Source organism: Rhinatrema bivittatum, chromosome 1 (assembly GCF_901001135.1).
Source record: "Rhinatrema bivittatum chromosome 1, aRhiBiv1.1, whole genome shotgun sequence".
NCBI classification, from domain to species: domain Eukaryota; kingdom Metazoa; phylum Chordata; class Amphibia; order Gymnophiona; family Rhinatrematidae; genus Rhinatrema; species Rhinatrema bivittatum.
The window spans coordinates 238,452,895-238,471,284 of NC_042615.1; the positions used below are offsets into that span (position 1 = coordinate 238,452,895).

Consider the following 18,390-nt stretch of genomic DNA (forward strand, 5'->3'; position numbering starts at 1 on the left):
CCAACCATGGTGAACATGCTTTTGAAAGCTTGAAAGTTTTCTACTTCCGTGGCTTACGTACATGTCTGAAGAATGTTTGAGAATTGGCATCAGAGGACATCTGTGCTTGCTGGGACATGCTTCATTATCTCTGATTTTGTTTTTTCTGCAGAAAGGCCTTTCTAAGGAGTTAGACCTTAATACACTGAAGGAGCAGGTGATGACTCACTGTTGCTACAGAGGCCATATTCGAGGTCAGCTCCTGTCCTCCCACACTGATGTATCTCACTTTTGAAGGGTGTTAAACACATTCGACCTCCCCTCTATATTCCATTTCCTCCTTAGGATTTTATCTTGGTCTTATTTTTGGTAGAAATCGCTTTTTTCTCCTCCTAAGGGCATCTCCTTGCAATTGCTCATCTTAAAGACAGTATTCATTGTCACTATATTCTCGATGCAGAGATTATTATCGGTGTTACAGGTTCTATGGTGCAGGGAATCCTTCCTGATAATTACCAAGGATAGGGCTCTGCTTTGTACGGTCACTTCCTTTTTTCCCCCCCCCGAAGGTGGTGTACAGCTTTCCCCTAAATCAATCTATCTCCTTGCCTTCACTGGATAAATGGGGAGGATTATGCGCTTCTTTATCCCTTGGATGAATGAAGGTATCTTTTGTGATATTGCAAAGTCTTCAATGGGTTCCAGAGATCCAATCATCTTTTTGTTCTGTCCAGTGGCATGAAGTAGGGTGAAGCAGCCGCTAAGGCTACAGCGATGCACTGGATCACAGAGATGGTTATAGCTGTGTATGTGACTTCTTGATGCCTCTGCTGAAGCAGATTCGAGCTCATTCTAAGAAAGCACACTCTACTTTATGGGTGAAGCAACAGCTATCATCTCCTTTGGAGACTTGTGGAGCGGTGACCTGATCTTTCTTGCACACTTTCCCCAGGCACTATTGTCTAGACGTTTGAGTTAAGGATGACATGACTTTTGCTGCAACAGTGTTGAGGGAGATGAGGTCAGCATCCCACCCTCTAACGTAGCACATTTGGTACATCTCGTTCATATGGACTGGTCTGACTGGATGAAGAGGAAGGGGAAATTACCACCTGACAATATCCCCTCCTCCAGAACAGTCAGGCCAGTCCATCATCCCTCCCTATGCTGCTCTGTGTTTTGTTCAATAAAATTCAGTCCTTCTAGAAAGAAGAATTGTCAGCATCTCACAGAAGTTTACAGTACCGGAATACAATCCGCTTTGAAGTGTCACAAAAAGTAGAATATAAATGCTATGCTTTTATTTTCTTTTAAAATGAGGAACGACATGCTTTTTAAGGCCAGGTTTTCAAACACTATTATATGTCCCTTACTCCCTCAAAATGCTCTATAACTACTATATAATATGAAGATATTTTAGGAACGATAACTTGCAGTTTTAGATAGCTACTATTCCTGTATCCTATAAACATGTTCAGCTCTCATATTCAGGTGTTTGGAAATATACACACCAATCAAGAAATTCTGGGTAGTACATTTAAAACTACTAAGAGAAAATATTTTTTTTTACTCAACACATAATTAAGGTCTGGAATTCGCTGCTAGAGGATATGGTGAAAGCCATTAGTATAGATGCATTAAAAAAAAAATTTGGACAAGTTCCTGGAGGAAAAATCCATTAATAAGAGAGAGTTGCAGAAATCCACTGCTGATTCTTGAGATAAGCAGCTTGGAATCTCTCTACCCCTTGGGATCCTGCCAGGTACTTGTGACCTGGCTTGGCCACTGTTGAAACAGGATACTGAGTTTGATGGACCCTTGGTCTGACCCAGTATGGCAAGCCTTATGTTATTAAAATGTTTCAGTTCATGCAGGCCTTCATTTTTTAAAAATCCATGAAGAAAAAAAATGAAGGCTCAGAATCAGAAAAAAATTTCAGAAACAAATATGTGATTCTAGCATATTTTCAAGGATGTTTTGATTGTTTAATTAATATGATATTGATTTCGTGTGAATTCTGTCCACAGATACTAGGACACTGAACAATCCAGAATAAGAACTGCTCGTTTTTATTGTAATGTCATCTGTTATGCTAAAGACAGTAATAGTTTTGTTTTGGTTTTTTTTTTAAAGAATGGGAGGCAGTTTGAAAGCGGGATTGCTGCTCATATTGTGTACATGTATGCTCATCCCACTTTTACCTCAGAAAGATTTTACAGGTTTCTGTTTTGTTCCAAACCCTTCAAACTTGTTTGACCAGATGCAATATTGGGACAAAAGAAATGTGTGCACCACACTGTGGGAAGCAATGCCCTTCTCTCACCATGTTCTACTTTCTGAAAACCTATTGTGTTCTCCAGCCTCAGAGGGAGTTTTTTCCTGGACTTTTTTCTAAACACAAGAGTTTCTTGTGTTATTGGAGACTGTTGACCTTACAAAGAAAGCTTTCTAAGTGTAGATAATAAAGACTTCCCTTTGCAGCAATAGTGACGGCTCCTATTTTTCCTACTTCATGAACAGGCAAAACCTAAGATGTTCTTATATATGTTAGGGTGCTGCAGCTTGTAGCTTTAACAATAATTACAAACAATTTCTAAATGCAATACAATTATTTGTGATTGTTTGAATGAAACAAAGGTATTAAGACATATTTTTCAGGTTCATAAATATAACATTACAGCTTTGTCTGCCAAGTTACACATAATATAGGTTATGTTCTTAAATAAATTTGAATCTGATGAGAAAATAAGTATTATGTAAATTTACATTTTTCCCCAAAATGTTTACTTCCTTAAAAAAAAAAAAAAAGTGTGTGTGTGTGTGGGGGGGGGGGGGGGGGGGGGGGGAAGGGGAAGAAAGTTTTTCTATGACAACAAAATTGCCAAAAATTTTATATCTGTATCATCTGCTTTGCAAACTCTGCATTCTGCTCAAAACTAGACCTCAGCAAGATCCAGGCCCTGAACCTTTGCTTGGTGCCTCTCTCACACTCTTATTCTTTTAGGACAAGGGTGGCAACTCCCATCCTCAAAGGCCACAAAAGGTCTGCTTTTCAGGATATCCACAATGAATAAGCATAAGATATAGTTGTATAGAATGGAGGCAGTGCATGCAAAGGTATCCCATGCATATTCATACCGGACAGTCTCAAACCAGATCTGTTTGAGGCTCTTGAGGACGGGAGTTGGCCATCTCTATACTAGGAACTGTCTGTGGAAAACCAACCAAAAGAAGCCACTATTAAACAGCTGACACACTCAATCATTTCAACATCCCGAAGTGCGGCCAAACTCTCTGGGGACAGGGAAATGCCTACAGTACCTGAATATAATCCGCTTTGAAATGTCACAAAAAGGTGTAATATAAATAATGAATTATCATCAACATCAATCAGCAAGTTCTCTAGTGGGACCTCTGTGAACGATATGGGTGGATATGTACAGTGTAAAGGCTAATTGACCAGATGTACCAACAGTAGTTTAACCGAAAACAGTAGTTTTGGGATGAAAAACACTGATCGGATGACTTAGGGCACAGCAACACAGTATTTTGGTTTATATATTTCCATAAGTAAATTCTCTAGTCCTGCCCTTCTTTGATAATAAAAGAACAGAATTACACATTTCTGAATACAAATGGATGGTTCAAAAAAAAAGCAGAAAAACTGGAAATAAAACATGGAAGACATGCATTTGTACTTGGTGTTTTAAAGTCAACTCAAACATTCTTCCTTCTGAATAGGGTAGAGGCGAGAGGGAAATCATACCCAGTATTCCAAGACTGCTGTTCCTTAAATGTGTGCAAAATTGACAAATGAAATAAATATCCTAAGAACAACATTACATACATCAGCATACTTGAAGAGTTCAGGGAGGTTTATGCCCTCTGTGTTTAAAACAAGCTCCTTTTCTCCATGTCTGTTAGTCATTTCATTTAAGAGGCAGCGTGTAATCCCTCTGGTCTCATGGATTATGGTACTTTGTGCAAGAAAGACCACAAGGGAAGAGATATCAAAGTACACCTTTGCCAGCGGCAGCTTCAGTGTGATCTAGAAGAAACAGATCAAAGGGTTAACAGGCATTCCATTATCAGAAAAATGAGAACCTGTACTGCATTTGATTTCTAAAAGCTTTCAGTCTTGAAATTCTTGCCATAGCAATGCCAATTGATGTTCAGCAGTATGCAAACTAGTAAGGTAGGTAAAAGGGGAAGGTCCTCTTTCACAGGCTGGCAACTGGAACTAGTGAGAAAGGTGAGGCAGCTACACAGAGCAGGGCGTTATCAGCTGGATGCAACTGGGGAGAATCCTGAATTTTAAATAAAGTAACTTACTGAAAAAAAAACAGCTAGGAAAAAGAAGAGGCTGCTGGGTAATACAGAGCACACATCTGCCCCCTGTAGTTTTCCATAATAAGAAAGCTGTATGTAAAGTCTGCTGTGTGCGCTCTACCACAGAATGCAATCTTGGGCTACATACAAACTTATTCAATACCTGTCAAGGGAGTGCAAGAGGCAAGAACATGGAATAAAGCTTGGGTTCTTAGCACCGAAGAAAGTCCCTGTTCCTTACTTTCTAGCTGGGCCATAAAATGGTTATAAAAGAAACATCTTTCTGTACAAGAGACTGTGAGAGGAAAGTCCAAAAGTAAACTGTATTCAAAAATAACTAACATTATGGTCACAGCAGAAGAATCCAGCGACATGTTTTCCATATGGGATGTCTCCTGCAGGAGCACATTTCCCCAACCAGAAGAGGAGACAATGGAATGCAACAGGAATGCCCAGTTGTGGACTGAGTCTTGACTCCATACCTCGCACCAGAGGCCTTTCTCTGTGTCATACGCATAGTGTTCCACAGCTTGGTGGCTTTCCAGAACAGCGTTAATCCTCTGCTCTCTTATTTCTATTGCCTTGGAACTGCTTTTCCTTCCTTCTCTCGAAGCAACCAAGGGAGCAGTTGGAAGATCCTTTTCAGTGTCTGAAGGAGCATTCTCAAGCTCCTGCTCATTGTTAACAGGGGAGGATGGGTTCTCTTCCTCCTCGGCATTTTGCTCAGTCTCCTCACACTCTTCTTCTTCACTCTCATAATCAACCTACATGGAGAGAGAGAGAGAGAGAGAGAAAAAAGACAGGCAAGCTTACACAGCAAAATTGAAACAGCAATATTTTCAGGAATTGTGCAACGAAGCACACCCAGGGAGCAATTTTCATGCAGCCCTCAGAGTTACAAACTATGCAGCTGGTTTTAACATGTTATTTTATGGCAAATTTTCAAAGACAAACTACCTGTGTTTTCTCTTTGGAAATTAACAAGGGCGTACAAGCGTCAGAACACAATGCACCTGTTTGTGTAGGTGGCCAAGGGGGTAAAATAGCTTGTGTACATTTGGAAATTGAATGTATCTGTGCTGTTTTCCTATTGTAACTTAAACATGCACACAGGATCGAACACATGCCGTGGAACCTGCAAGGGTTTTAGCCACACTTACAGGCCAATACAGTAAAAATCGCGGGAGAGCAGGCGAACGCCCGCTCTCCCGGCACACACACAGGCCACTCTCCTGTAACAGGAGCTGCGGCTGTCAGCGAGTTTGACAGCCAACGCTCAATTTTGCCGGCATCTGTTCTCAAACCCGCTGACAGCCACGGGTTCGGAAACCGGACGCCGGCAAAATTGAGCGTCCGGTTTTCAACCCACGAGCCAATTATGATTCTTTTTTTTTTATTATTATTATTTTTAACTTTTGGGACCTACGACTTAATATCACCATGATATTAAGTTGGAGGATGCACAGAAAAGCATTTTTACTGCTTTTCTGTGCACTTTCCCGGTGCTGGCAGAAATTAACACCTACCTTTGGGTAGGCGCTAATTTCTGAAAGTAAAATGTGTGGCTTTGCTGCACATTTTGCTTTCTATATCGCGTAGGAATGACTAATAGGGCCATCAACATGCATTTGCATGTTGCAGGCGCTATTAGTTTTGGGGGGGGGGGGGGGGAGTTGGACGTGCGTTTTCGACACACTATTACCCCTTACTGAATAAGGGGTAAAGCTAGCACGTCAAAAACATGCATCCAAACGCGGGTTAACACTGCACTCCACGGGAGCGCACTGTACTGTATAAGAAAATTATTCCTTACCTGCTAATTTTCGTTCCTGTAGTACCAAGGATCAGTCCAGACAGTGGGTTATCTCCCCTTTCCAGCAGATGGAGTCAGATAGAACTTTGAAGGATGCTTCCTTATAAGGTAGTGCACCCTCTACTAATCCTCAGTATGGAGTATATCAAAGCAAAGAGAAAAACCAGGATGGATCAAGAACAATAGAATTAAGTAACAAATAGCAGTGTGCAATGGGCACAAAACAGTGTCAAACAACAAACTTGCAGAATGAACAATTAACCAGCCAAAGGAAAAAAGGCACGGAAGAACAATTTGAGCAGAGAGGCAATCCCAAACCAATAAAAAGTCAGAGAGGGTGTCTGGACTGGTCCTTGGTACTACAGGAACGAAAATTAGCAGGTAAGGAATAATTTTCTTTTCCCTGTACGTACCGGGATCAATCCAGATAGTGGGATGTACCAAAGCTTCCCTACGTAGGGTGGGCTCCGGAAAGCCCTGCTCGAATGAACCTAGAGCCAAAGGAGCCAAAAGTAGGCGACTGTATGTGTAGACGATAATGACGAGCAAAGGTATATAACAATTTCCAAGTTGCTGCTCATCAAATCTCCTGGAACGAGACAGATTGCATCTCCGCCAGGGAAGCAGCCTGAGCTCGAAGAGAATGGGCCTTGACACCCGCCGGAGGTTGTCAACCCGCTCCAATGTAGGCCACCGAGATCGCCTCCTTCAGCCAGTGAGCAATGGTAGTTTTTGATGCCTTGGCCCCCTTCTTTGGACCATGCCAGAGAATAAAAAGATGGTCTGACAAGCGAAAATCATTAGTGAATTCCAGATAGTGAATGAGGATATGCTTGACATCTAGCTTGCGTAGATCTGCCGATGCATCCGCTGAGAAGGATGGAAGCTCTACCGTCTGATTCAAGTGGAACTCGGAATTCACCTTGGGCAGAAAAGCAGGCACAGTGCGCAAGGAAACTCCCGAATACGTTCTCTACACGAGAGTGCTTGAAGCTCCGAGATTCTGCGGGCAGAACAGATAGCTACCAGGAAAACCGTCTTGAGAGTGATATCCTTGAGGGTCGCAGAACGCATGAATTCAAAGGGTGGTCCGACCAAGATTCGGAGAACAAGATTGAGACTCCATGAAGGATAAAAAGCGTGGACCGGGGGTTTTATGTGCTTCACCACCCTGAGGAATCGGATGATATCCGGGTGAGAGGAAAGGGAAGTTCCCTCTCGTTGATGAAGTAGAGAGCCTAGGGCAAAGACTTGCACTCTCAGCGAGTTGTAGGCCAGACCCTTGTCCACTCCCTGTTGAAGAAAAGATAGGACCTGAGCCACCGAGATGGTCCGTGGCGACACAGGTATGGAAGCACACCAGTTCTCAAAAACTTTCCATACCCTGATATAGGAGATGGAGGTAGACATCTTTCTAGCCTTGAGGAGGGTCAAGATAACGGCCTCTGGGTATCCACGCCGTCTTAGCCGGCGCCTCTCAAAAGCCAGGCCGCAAGACAGAAGCGATTGGCCTGGGCGAAAGATACCGGACCCTGATGCAGCAAGCGTGGAAGGTGACCCAGACGAAGAGGTCCGTCCACTGCGAAGTTGATCAAGTCTGCAAACCACGGACAACGGGGCCATTCCGGCGCCACCAAAATTACCGGACCCTGGTGGGACTCTATTCTCCGGAGCACCTTGCCCACCAGAGACCAAGGGGGAAACACGTAGAGGAGAATGTGATGGGGCCAGGGGAGGACTAAGGCATCCACTCCCTCTGCTCCGTACTCTCTTCTGCGACTGAAGAACCGAGCTGCCTTGGCATTCCGGGAAGTTGCCATTAGGTCCAGATAGGGAGTCCCCCATCTGTGGAACAGGAGATTCACCGCCTCCTCTGAGAGTTCCCACTCTCTGGGATCTAGATGTTGACGACTGAGAAAGTCAACTTGAATGTTGTCTATGTCTGTGATGTGGGAAGCCACTAGGTGGGAGAGATGAGTCTCTACCCACGCCATCAACCTGTCTGTCTCCTGAGAGACATGCTGGCTCCTCATGCCTCCTTGGCGATTGATGTAGGCCACAGTGGTCGCATTGTCTGACAGCATTCAGACTGCACGACGATGGACGAGAGGTAGGAAGCGTTTCAATGCCAGACGCACTGCTCTGGTCTCCAAGTGATTGATCGGCCAAGTTGCTTGGGACGGCGTCCACTTCCCTTGCGCAGAACTCATCTGACACACCGCTCCCCAGCCAGAGAGACTTGCGTCCGTTGTGATGATTACCCAGTTCGGGATGTCCAGAAGAACACCCTGGAGAAGATGAGACAGGTTGAACCACCACGAGAGACTGTCCTTGGCTCCCTGTGGGAGAGGAAGGATGGCTTGGAAGTCCTGAGACACCGGCTTCCAGTGGGAGAGCAAGGCACGCTGTAAGGGACGCATATGTGCAAACACCCTGGGGACCAGATTGATGGTGGAAGCCATGGATCCCAGGACCTGGAGGTAATCCCACGCCGTTGGAAGCGAGAGACCGATGAATCGCTGTATCTGAGCTATGAGTGCATGAGCCCTATCCGGAGGCAGAGACACCCTGCACAGTGCTGTGTCGAAATGCACACCCAGGAAGTCCAGAGACTGAGATGGAGAAAGGCTGCTCTTGGCGAAGTGACCACCCAACCGAGGGAGTGAAGAAGCGTCAACATCTTGTCAACCGCCTGGTGGCACTGGGCTGAGGACTTTGCCCGAATGAGCCAGTTGTCCAGGTATGGGTGGACCAAGACTCCCTCTCTCCGGAGAGCGGCAGCTACTACTATCATCACCTTCGTGAAGGTTCGAGGAGCGGTCGCAAGACCAAAGGGTAGAGCCTGGAACTGGAAATGCTGTCCCAGAATCTTGAATCGCAGAAAACGCTTATGTGCTTGGAGGATGGGAATGTGTAGATAAGCTTCCATCAGATCCAGGGAGGCCAAAAATTCTCCGGAGTGTACCGCCGCTATCACGGAGCGCAAGGTTTCCATCCGATAATGGGGAATCTTGTGGGCCCTGTTGACCATCTTGAGATCCAAGATCAGGCGGAAGGAACCTTCCTTCTTGGGGACTACGAAGTATACCGAATAATGTCCCCAGCCTACTTCCGGGGGGGGGGGGGAAGGTGACCGGACGAATCGCTCTGAGAGCCAGAAGCCTGTCGAGTGTCTGCTGGACTATGAGTTGTTTCTGGACTGGACCACATGGAGAAAAGAAAAACCCGTCTCTTAGCGGCCGAGCAAATTCTAACGCGTAGCCATGTCTTAGAATATCCAGGACCCACTGATCTGATGTTGACCCACTCCTCTTAGAAAAGGGAGAGACGTCCCCCTATCCTGGGGATAGGGGAGTGGACCGGCATAGCTTCATTGTGAAGACTTGGAGGACGTCCCCTGGGCTGGACCAGAATGGGGCTGTCTTTGGGCACGAAAGGACTGAGTCCAGGATTGAGACTGAGAGGACGGCTGACAAGGAGCTGCAGTCCTTGCCTGGCGGAAAAGACATTGATTCCTGAATCGGCTTCTAGTGGAATTAAATGACCTAGAAGAACGAGGGCGATCCTCTGGCAGTTTGTGTACCTTATTCTCTCCGAGGGACTTGATAATCTGGTCCAGATCCTCCCCAAATAGTAGCTTGCCTTTGAAGGGTAGGGATCCCAGCTGCGACTTGGAAGAAGAATCCGCTGACCAGTTGCGAAGCCAGATGAGGCATCTAGCCAAGACTGCAGAAACCATAGATCTGGCCAATACTCTCAGAATGTCATATAGAGCGTTTGCTCCATATGCTATGACGGCCTCCAGATGGTCTGCCTGAAGTGCTTCCTAAGGAGGCAACTCCTGGGAGCTGAGCAGCTGTTGAAGCCAGCGAAGGCCTGCACGCTGAGCGAAGGAACTACAAATGGCTGCCCGGACTCCCAGGGCAGACACTTCGAAAACTCTCTTAAGATAAACTTCCAGCTTTCGATCTCGCAGATCTCGCAAGGCTGCACCACCAGTTACTGGAATGGTAGTTCTTTTCGTCACCGCTGAGACTGCAGAATCTACTTTTGGAACCTTAAGAAGTTCCAGGAAATCATCCGGGAGAGGATATAGCATATCCATGGCTCTGCCGACCTTGAGGGAGGTCTCTGGAAAATCCCATTCCCTGGATAACAGTTGAAGGAACGTGGAATGGGAAGGAAAGGACCTACACGGCGGATGTAGACCAGCCAAAAGGGGGTCCCCCTTTCTTCGCTGGTGGATTAGGCTCAGGCGGGTCCTGAGGGGCCTCAATGTCCAATTCCTGTAGGATATGTGGAATGAGGGGGTCCATCTCATCCCTCTGGAAGATCCGCAGGACTCTAGGATCATCCCCTTCCAATTGAGCCATAGTTGAAGGTTCATCTGTATCTGGGTCCTGCTGAGGAACAGACCCCCCCTGCAGAGGGGTGTACCATACGGACCTTCGGAGCGCTTGAGGTGGTCAGAGGTACCCCTGGTCCCAGGACTGCTGACCCTTAGGCATTCCCCACAGTCTGGGAACTTCCCAAGACCTCAGTGGAATCAGCTTTTCTGAGTACCTTAGGAGGAGGAGGTCCCACCAGAAATTCCTGGTGCTGGCCCATTCTGGCCAGGTAAGCATTGTGAAGCAGGAGAACAAAATCCGTGGAAAACGGAGGTGGCCCCGAAAAGGCTCCAGAGGTGGAACGGGTGTCAAAACTGGTGGCTGAGATGAAAATGGAGCGTCCTGCTCTTCTCCTGTTAGCGCCGGAGCAGCTGAGTCTGGAGACAAAATGGTCGCCGTTCCCGCGGTCAGCAGGATTGGGGCCGGCCCCAGAGAGTCGAGGCTTGCCAGAAGACGAGAACCAGAGCGGACCGGCGGTTGAGAGGGTCCTTCCCCACCAGGGAGGCAAGCTGTGCAAATCCCCTCACAGGAGAGCCTCAACTCGGGCTCTCCACAAGCGCAGCACCTGGACGAACGAGGCATGGGGATCCCCGACGGAGGCGTGAGGGAACCAGCTGTTCTTAACGTGAAAAACAGGCAGGGTTTAAAGCTGCGGGAAGTGGGAAAAACCTCCGCTTCAGCCTGTTCTTCCTCACGCTCACCAGGTTCGTGGCTATAAGAAGCGGGTAAGAGCCTCCGCTTCAGTCCTGCTCTCTCTCTATGCCTCAGCGACCCACAGATAGAGGCACAGAGGAATAACGCCTCTCTGTGCCGGCTGCCCCGAGGAAAACGGCGTCTCAGGGGCAGCGGGTCGGATAGCAGCCACAGGGGGAGAGGTCGGCACAACTGACTTACACCCCGGAGAGAGGAAGAGAGGAAATAACCTGTCAAAAGGAAATAAAAACAAACTTATAAGGAAGCATCCTTCAAAGTTCTACTTGACTCCATCTGCTGGAAGGGGGAGATAACCCACTGTCTGGACTGATCCTGGTACATACAGGGAACAGCCTGTTAAAGAGAGTAACTTGCACTCGGGCTAGCTTACTCAGTTAAATGCCTTAGATAATTGTCTCAAATTGTGCAGGGATAGAGGCAATGCGCAGATTAGGCTTAATGAAAATCTGATATGCTTGTGGCCTTGAGCCCCCCACAGAACTGAATCTGATGATCTTGCAGGTCTCCAAGATGGTATGCATGCATTAAGCTGGTATCATCTCCAGTTTCCTGGAAAACGGACTGTGAAACAAGCCACTGTGATGTGGGCATCCTTTCACTGCCTCGCTCTCTTGAACATTTGGTCTGGATCATGCTACAGAACAAACAGTATTGTCTGGATGGTTTTGGGTTAGAAACTTTATGAATAGTTCCTCGGGGATAGGAATCTGATGTTTGCTCACACTGACTGCTGCTGTTTATTTCTGAATGCATTCTAATGTGATTGCTTCCTCTTCAATTATTAAATGTATTTTCTGTGTCTATTTTATTAGCGCTGAGATGTTTACCCACTTGAATGCTGAAATGGATAGGGCTGTGAGGAAAGTAAAAGGGTAAAGGCACTAATTAATTTGTTTCTCATGAAATGAGGCATTATGTGTTTATGATTGTAAGCTGTTAATGGAGAGTTTTTATTATGATCCACCATGATATTATTGCAAGGCGGGTATCAAATATTTACAAATAAATATAAATAAAAGATGTACTGGTTACTGCTCTACCTCACACATACACATGAGAGGAAACCGCTTAGTAAAGAAGACAAAGCGGAAACCAAGTAAGAATACCATGTGTTCTCTTCGGGAGCAGGTGGCAGACAGGCTGGTGTGAGGGAAAATTCCATCTGGCCACAAGTAGTAGGATTATTTGGCCTACCATATCTTTTCCATACCTAAGTCTGCTTTTATAGTATGTTTGCTTTACTATAACAAGCTAAAGTATGTTTTATAACAATTTTACAGTTCAATTCAGGTTACATCAATAAGAAAAACGAAAATCCCTGCTGGTATAAAAACGATAGGTGTGATCATCAGTTCTCCTTTGCTCCGAAAGCATAAGAACATTAGAATGAAAAATGCCTTCACCTCCTCTTCCTGCTTTTGCTTCCTTTTTGCTTCTGTGGCATCAGCATCTCCCTCGTCTGCCTCTCCATCGACATTATTCCCACCTTCTGCAGGCTCAGCTTCAGCATCATCCTGTGGCTTTGGAGCAATTGAAAAACATCAGCCTTGTATTAATTCTTTATTAGTGCCTCATTTTTATGTGCAGCAAAAAAGCGGGCAAAGAACATCACCCATGCTGTAACAAAATTCAAGAAGTGCAGACATAAATACCAAGCTGAACAAAACGTTGTGTGCCTGGTTCTCTATCTAATGCAGATGAAAGCACATATCCATGCGATACCTTCCTCACACTGCCATCTGTCTGCTTTTGGGCAACTGCAATCTACTACATCTGATCTAGGTGCCTGCCTTTATGATCCAATTTCACCTACGCAGGGAGAAATCCTGGATGCCCACCTACAGGAAGGCTCTACTGGATTTTATATTAACAAATGGAGACAGCGTCACTGACCTAATGGCAGCAGAAAATTCACGATCGTGTGGTCACAGTACAGCATGGTTTAATATTATACTCTGAACTGAACCAAATATTAGAGCAAAGACTCTCAGAGCAAACTTGGAGGGGCCTGGGATCAGTTCCTGGTTCAGATCATCATATTCCAGGTTGGTCAAGGATGCTGCAGAGTCACGGTGATCATGCAATGGTGGCACTTAGTGGCTGGATTTAGCACTCATGACCGCAGGGTTCCAGGAGGCCCTGGCTGAGGATTATCATAGCAATGACTGTTAGGATGGGATATAAAATACTGGAAAAAAATCCCCGGGTAATTGCAAATGAAGGATCAGGGAGCCAGATTCCAGTCCTGGTTCCAAGTGAGCCTGAAGCCCAAAGGAGTAGGAGGAACCAACCAGGATAAATTAAAAGAATCCACAGAAACAAGGGACCTGGATTTTAGGAAGGCTACCTTTGAGACGAGTGATTGTGCACAGCAATCTTCTTCAGAAATCCAGGAACTGTATAGTTTCCCTTTGAAAATTGTTTTGATTAATTCAATCATTCGTTGTTTGGGCACCTCAATTCGTTTCATTAGTTTCAAAATGGAAACAAAAAATTACTTTATTCATTTGCCATTAAAGTCAATGGGGGGGGGGGGAGCACTGCAGCATATTTTAGGCTCCAGAATTGGAATTTTCTTATAAATTCTAATGAAACTTTTGTAAAAACATCATCAAGAGGAGGAAAGAATTCCAAGGCACCCAGACTTTGGAAAATGGCACCAAAATCTGCATGAGTAGTCTAAGGCACCATAAAGGGGTACCAGCAATGTCAGGAGTTTTCTAAGAGATCGTCAGAGGAGCAAAGAAGCAGCAAGAGGAGGAAGAACACTCAAAACGTCAAAAAAGAGCACCAGCAGTGGCATACAGCACAAAAGGCAAGAGTAGCATCAATATCCTATGGCACCATAAAGGAGGGAAAAGAAGCAGAAAAAGTGGCAAGAAAAACCCCCAAGGCACTGATAAAGGGACAAAACAGCACCAACAGTAGCATCAACACGGCAAAGCTACGAGACGTGCAAAACATCCCCCCAAGTGAAAAGAATACCCCAAAGTGTAGCGTTTGGGATATGATAGCAAGGTAGAGTGATGGCAAGTCCTTCACAGTACAAATTACTGGGTATGTCAGCATGCTGAGTGGAAGAAAGATTCCTTAAGTGAAGAACAAGGTGGACAGCGGCCAGGCAGTGGCACGGAGATGTCTGACTTCCTGTTGAAGAACTTGCCACTTGTCAAATTTAGTACAAGAGAAAGATTTGCCATCCATATCACTTTTCGGACAATTGTTTTTACATTCTGTACTTGAAATTGATCTTGCTGCAGCGTGGAATTTTAGGTTTCTTGCAAAATTTGCTACCCAATTGAAACTTTAGTCATAATCAGAACATGACAATGGTCTCTCCTCAGTGTGGCTTTCCTAGCAATTTGTGAGGTTTGCTTTATTAAGAAAGCTTTTTCCCCATCTTGTGTAACTGAACACAGTGTCCTCCCTTTCTTGATTTTCACATGTTGCATTAGTTCTCTCTTCCTACTGAAAACTTTACCATATTGAGGGAACAAGTAAAAGGTTTCTCCTGTGCACCTTTTCTATTCCACAATATCTCTGCTTGCTTTATTTTTTGCTGACAGAAGCCCTCTACCTTTTCCTCCACAATATTTATTATAGGAATGACCCCGCCCAGATGGCACTTCTGGACTGCATTTGTTCCTTCTGACTGAAGGCTTTTGGGGACAAAACACCCCAGTATAATGAAGAAAGAAGACGTGTGGGAGAACTAGGCTTGGATGCTAGAGATTTACTACAAAATGGTAATATAGAAAACTAGAAAAAAGTGTTTTTTGTTTTTTTGTTTTTTCAATTTTTTTTTCTGGGTACAAAACAAATATCCAGTATAACCAACAAACTAATGGCAGATTGATTTTCAAAAAGACCATCTTTTCCATCAACTCTGGTGACAGCCTTGAGCATTGAGGGCTAACAATGTCCCCGGCCATTGAGAAGACACACTCACTGAGCACAATGGTTGGTGGCCAGGATGATAGTCATGAGCCACTTTTAAGTCTGCCCAGACTGTAGATCTGTGTGACCAATTTGCCAGCGCATCTGTGTCTATGTCCTCATGTCACAGACATTTGTACTGGGGTCTCCTTTACTGGAGTGTGCCAAGAGTCTCTCTTGCCAGCTGGTTTAGGTATGGCCAGTTCCAGGGGAAATGGGTCTTTGCAGGCACATTGGCTTTGGTATTGAGGTGGGGAGGAAGTGTTATCTGACAGGGTGTTACTCCTGCTTGCACTACTCGCTGAGGCGGCCACTCTTTAATGTGCTACACACCCATTCTGCCCCTGACATACTCTAGCTACCAGCATCTCCTTCATGCTGAGACAGAAGGGAGAAACTCCCATTCACCTGTGTACCACAAAGTGTTGCAAGCATGTATGTATGGTTTTCTGTGAGAAGTAAATGTGAAATCAGTTATTTACTCTTTCAAAAAATACAAAGACTAGGGGACACTTTGTAAAGTTAATAAGTAGTACATTCAAAACAAATTGAAGAAATTTTTTTTCTTTCACTCAATGCACAATTAAGCTCTGGAATTAACTGCCGGAGGATTTGGTTAAGGCCTAGCTGGGTTTTAAAAAAAGGTTTGGACAAGTTTCTGGAGAAGAAGTCAATAAACTATTAAACAAGTAGACTTAAGGAATAACCGCTATTTATTACTACATGCTAAGTACATAAGACTTGCCATACTGGGTCACACCAAGGGTCCATCATCCTGTTTCCAACAGTGCCCATTTCAGGTCACAAGTATGTGGCAGAAGCCCAAGGGATAGATGGATTCCCAAGGGGTAGATAGATTCCAACAATAAGTAACTCCACCTTAATAATGGTTTATAGACTTTTCCTCCAGGAACTTGTCCAAAACATTTTAAAATGCAGCTACACTAATAGCTTTCACCACATCCTCTGGCAATGAACTGCAGATCTTAATTACGCACTCAGTAAAAAATAATTTCTCTTATTAGTTTTAAATGTATTACCTAGTAACTTCATTGTGTTCCCTGGTCTTTGTACTTTTTGAAAGAGTAAACAATTAACATTTACTCATTCCACCCAACTCATTATTTTATAGACCTCTATCATATCTCCCCTCAGCCATCTCTTTTCCAAGCTGAAGAGTCCTAACCTCTTTATCCTTTCTTCAAAGGGAAATCATTCGATCCCCTTTATCATTCTAGTCACCCTTCTCTGTACCTTTTCTAATTCTGCTACATCTTTTTTGAGATGTGGTGACCAGAACTGCACACAATACTCAAGATGCTGTAGCAACAGATGATAGAGACACATTAAAAAAGAAAAGAAAAACATACAGTGCCTCAGAGAGGTGTTCTTGGACAAGTGCTTTTTAATATACAGTGGCTTGCAAAAGTATTTGACCCCCTAAAAAGTCAGCCGATTTAAGTGCATTACAAATGACACTTTCACAGATTGTTCCAGACAGTATGTTTATTTCAAATCAGTATGCTTTTAAAGTACATTTTTAAAGTCACGACTCATTATTTCTCTGCATTTTTCTAAAATAAAATTAAAAACAGAAAAACAATGCTTGCATAAATATTCAACCTCTTCAGACGAGTACTTGGTAGAACCACCTTTTGCTGCAATAACAGCTTTATGTCTGTTGGGGTAAGTTTCTACCAGCTTTGCACACTATTTGGGAGTGATTTTTTGCCCATTCTTCCTGGCAGATTAGCTCCAGGTGGTTCAGGTTGGTTGGATGACGTTTATCGACTGCAATTTTCAAATAGTGCCACAGATTCTCGATTGGATTGAGATCTAGACTGACTTGGCCATTATAGAACATTCACCGTTTTGTTGTTCAACCACTCCTGTGTTGCTTTGGCCTTGTGCTTGAGATTATTGTCCTGCTGAAAGGTGGACTTTCTCCCAAGTTTTAGTTTTTAGCAGACTGAATGAGGTTGTATTGCAGTATCTCCCTGTATGCTGCATCATCCATGAGTCCTTCAATTTTAATAAGATGCCCAGTCCCCGCTGAAGAAAAGCATTCCCACAACATGCTGCTACCACCCCCATACTTTACTGTTGGGATGATGTTAGATGAGGAGTGGACAGTGCTAGGTTTGCGCCACACATAGTGTTTTGAATTTTGGTCAAACAGCTCCATTTTTGTCTCATCTGACCACAAAACCTTATCCCACAATTTAGCTGGGTCACTCTGATGCTTTCTGGCAAACTCCAGATATGCTTTGAAGTGGTTTTTCTTCAGTAATGGCTTATTTTTAGCCATGCTCCCATGCAGGCCAATTGTATATAGAGCTCTTGATATGTTTGACTGGTGCACCTCCACTCCAGTCTCAGCCACTGAACTCTGTAGCTCTTCAAAGTGACTTTTTGCCTCTCTGTGGCTTCCCTGACAAAGTTTCTTTCTTGCTCTGACGCTGAGTTTTGAGGGACTGCCTTGTCTAGGCATTGTCTGGGTGCTATGATACAGCTTCCATTTCCTCACAATTGATCTAACAGTGCTCACTGAGATATCCAAGCACTTGGATATTATTTTGTAGCCTCTTCCTATTTTGTGCATGTCTAACTTTATCTTTAATTTTCTTAGAATGCTCTTTGTCCTCATTTTCACAGCTTTCTTTCAGATTCACAGTCTGACCAATAATATTAGAATTAGGGGACCTTTTATCCAGAGAAACTGACCTTTTTTTTTAATGTAAGTCAATTGTTAGGGCAATATCTTACAACTGTGTAAACTTGGAGTTTTCACAGCACAGGAGTTGAATACTTATGCAAGCAGCATTTTTCAGTTTTTAATTTTATTTTATAAAAAATGCAGAGAAATAATGAATTGTGACTTTGAAAATTTACTTTAAGAGCATACTGGTTTGCAATAAACATACTGTCTGAAACAATCTGTGTGAGTGTCATTTGTAAACCACACAAATCTGCTTACTTTTGCAAGCTACTATAAATAGATAATTCCTGTAGTAGGGGGTGGGAACCTCTGATATGCCTTTTCATACAGGGCGAACAGTACCAGCTGTCACTATTGATACACTTGGGTTTACTGACAGAGGAAATTGTAAGATGGGAGAATAGGTCAGTGCATTGTCTGTGGAGCTGCTGTATTCAGAATAGTGTTTTGGAAGCTTTAATATTGCCTCATTAGTATGCTCTGCCTGACTCCTAATCAGCCATTGTCCTCTA

General features: G+C 44.2%; 1 protein-coding gene across 3 annotated transcripts in view; it reads right to left on the bottom strand.

Annotated features, from left to right (window-relative positions):
- The window catches only part of POLR1A (RNA polymerase I subunit A), a 271,640-nt gene that overhangs the window by 43,032 nt on the left and 210,218 nt on the right, over positions 1 to 18,390 (bottom strand). For all 3 annotated transcript variants that reach the window (XM_029592763.1, XM_029592762.1, XM_029592764.1), the window contains 3 exons: positions 12,627 to 12,743; positions 4,791 to 5,072; positions 3,827 to 4,027 (listed from right to left, as the gene is read on the bottom strand). In XM_029592763.1, the coding sequence (XP_029448623.1) occupies positions 3,827 to 4,027; positions 4,791 to 5,072; positions 12,627 to 12,743 (600 nt within the window). The remainder of the gene's footprint in view (positions 1 to 3,826; positions 4,028 to 4,790; positions 5,073 to 12,626; positions 12,744 to 18,390) is intronic.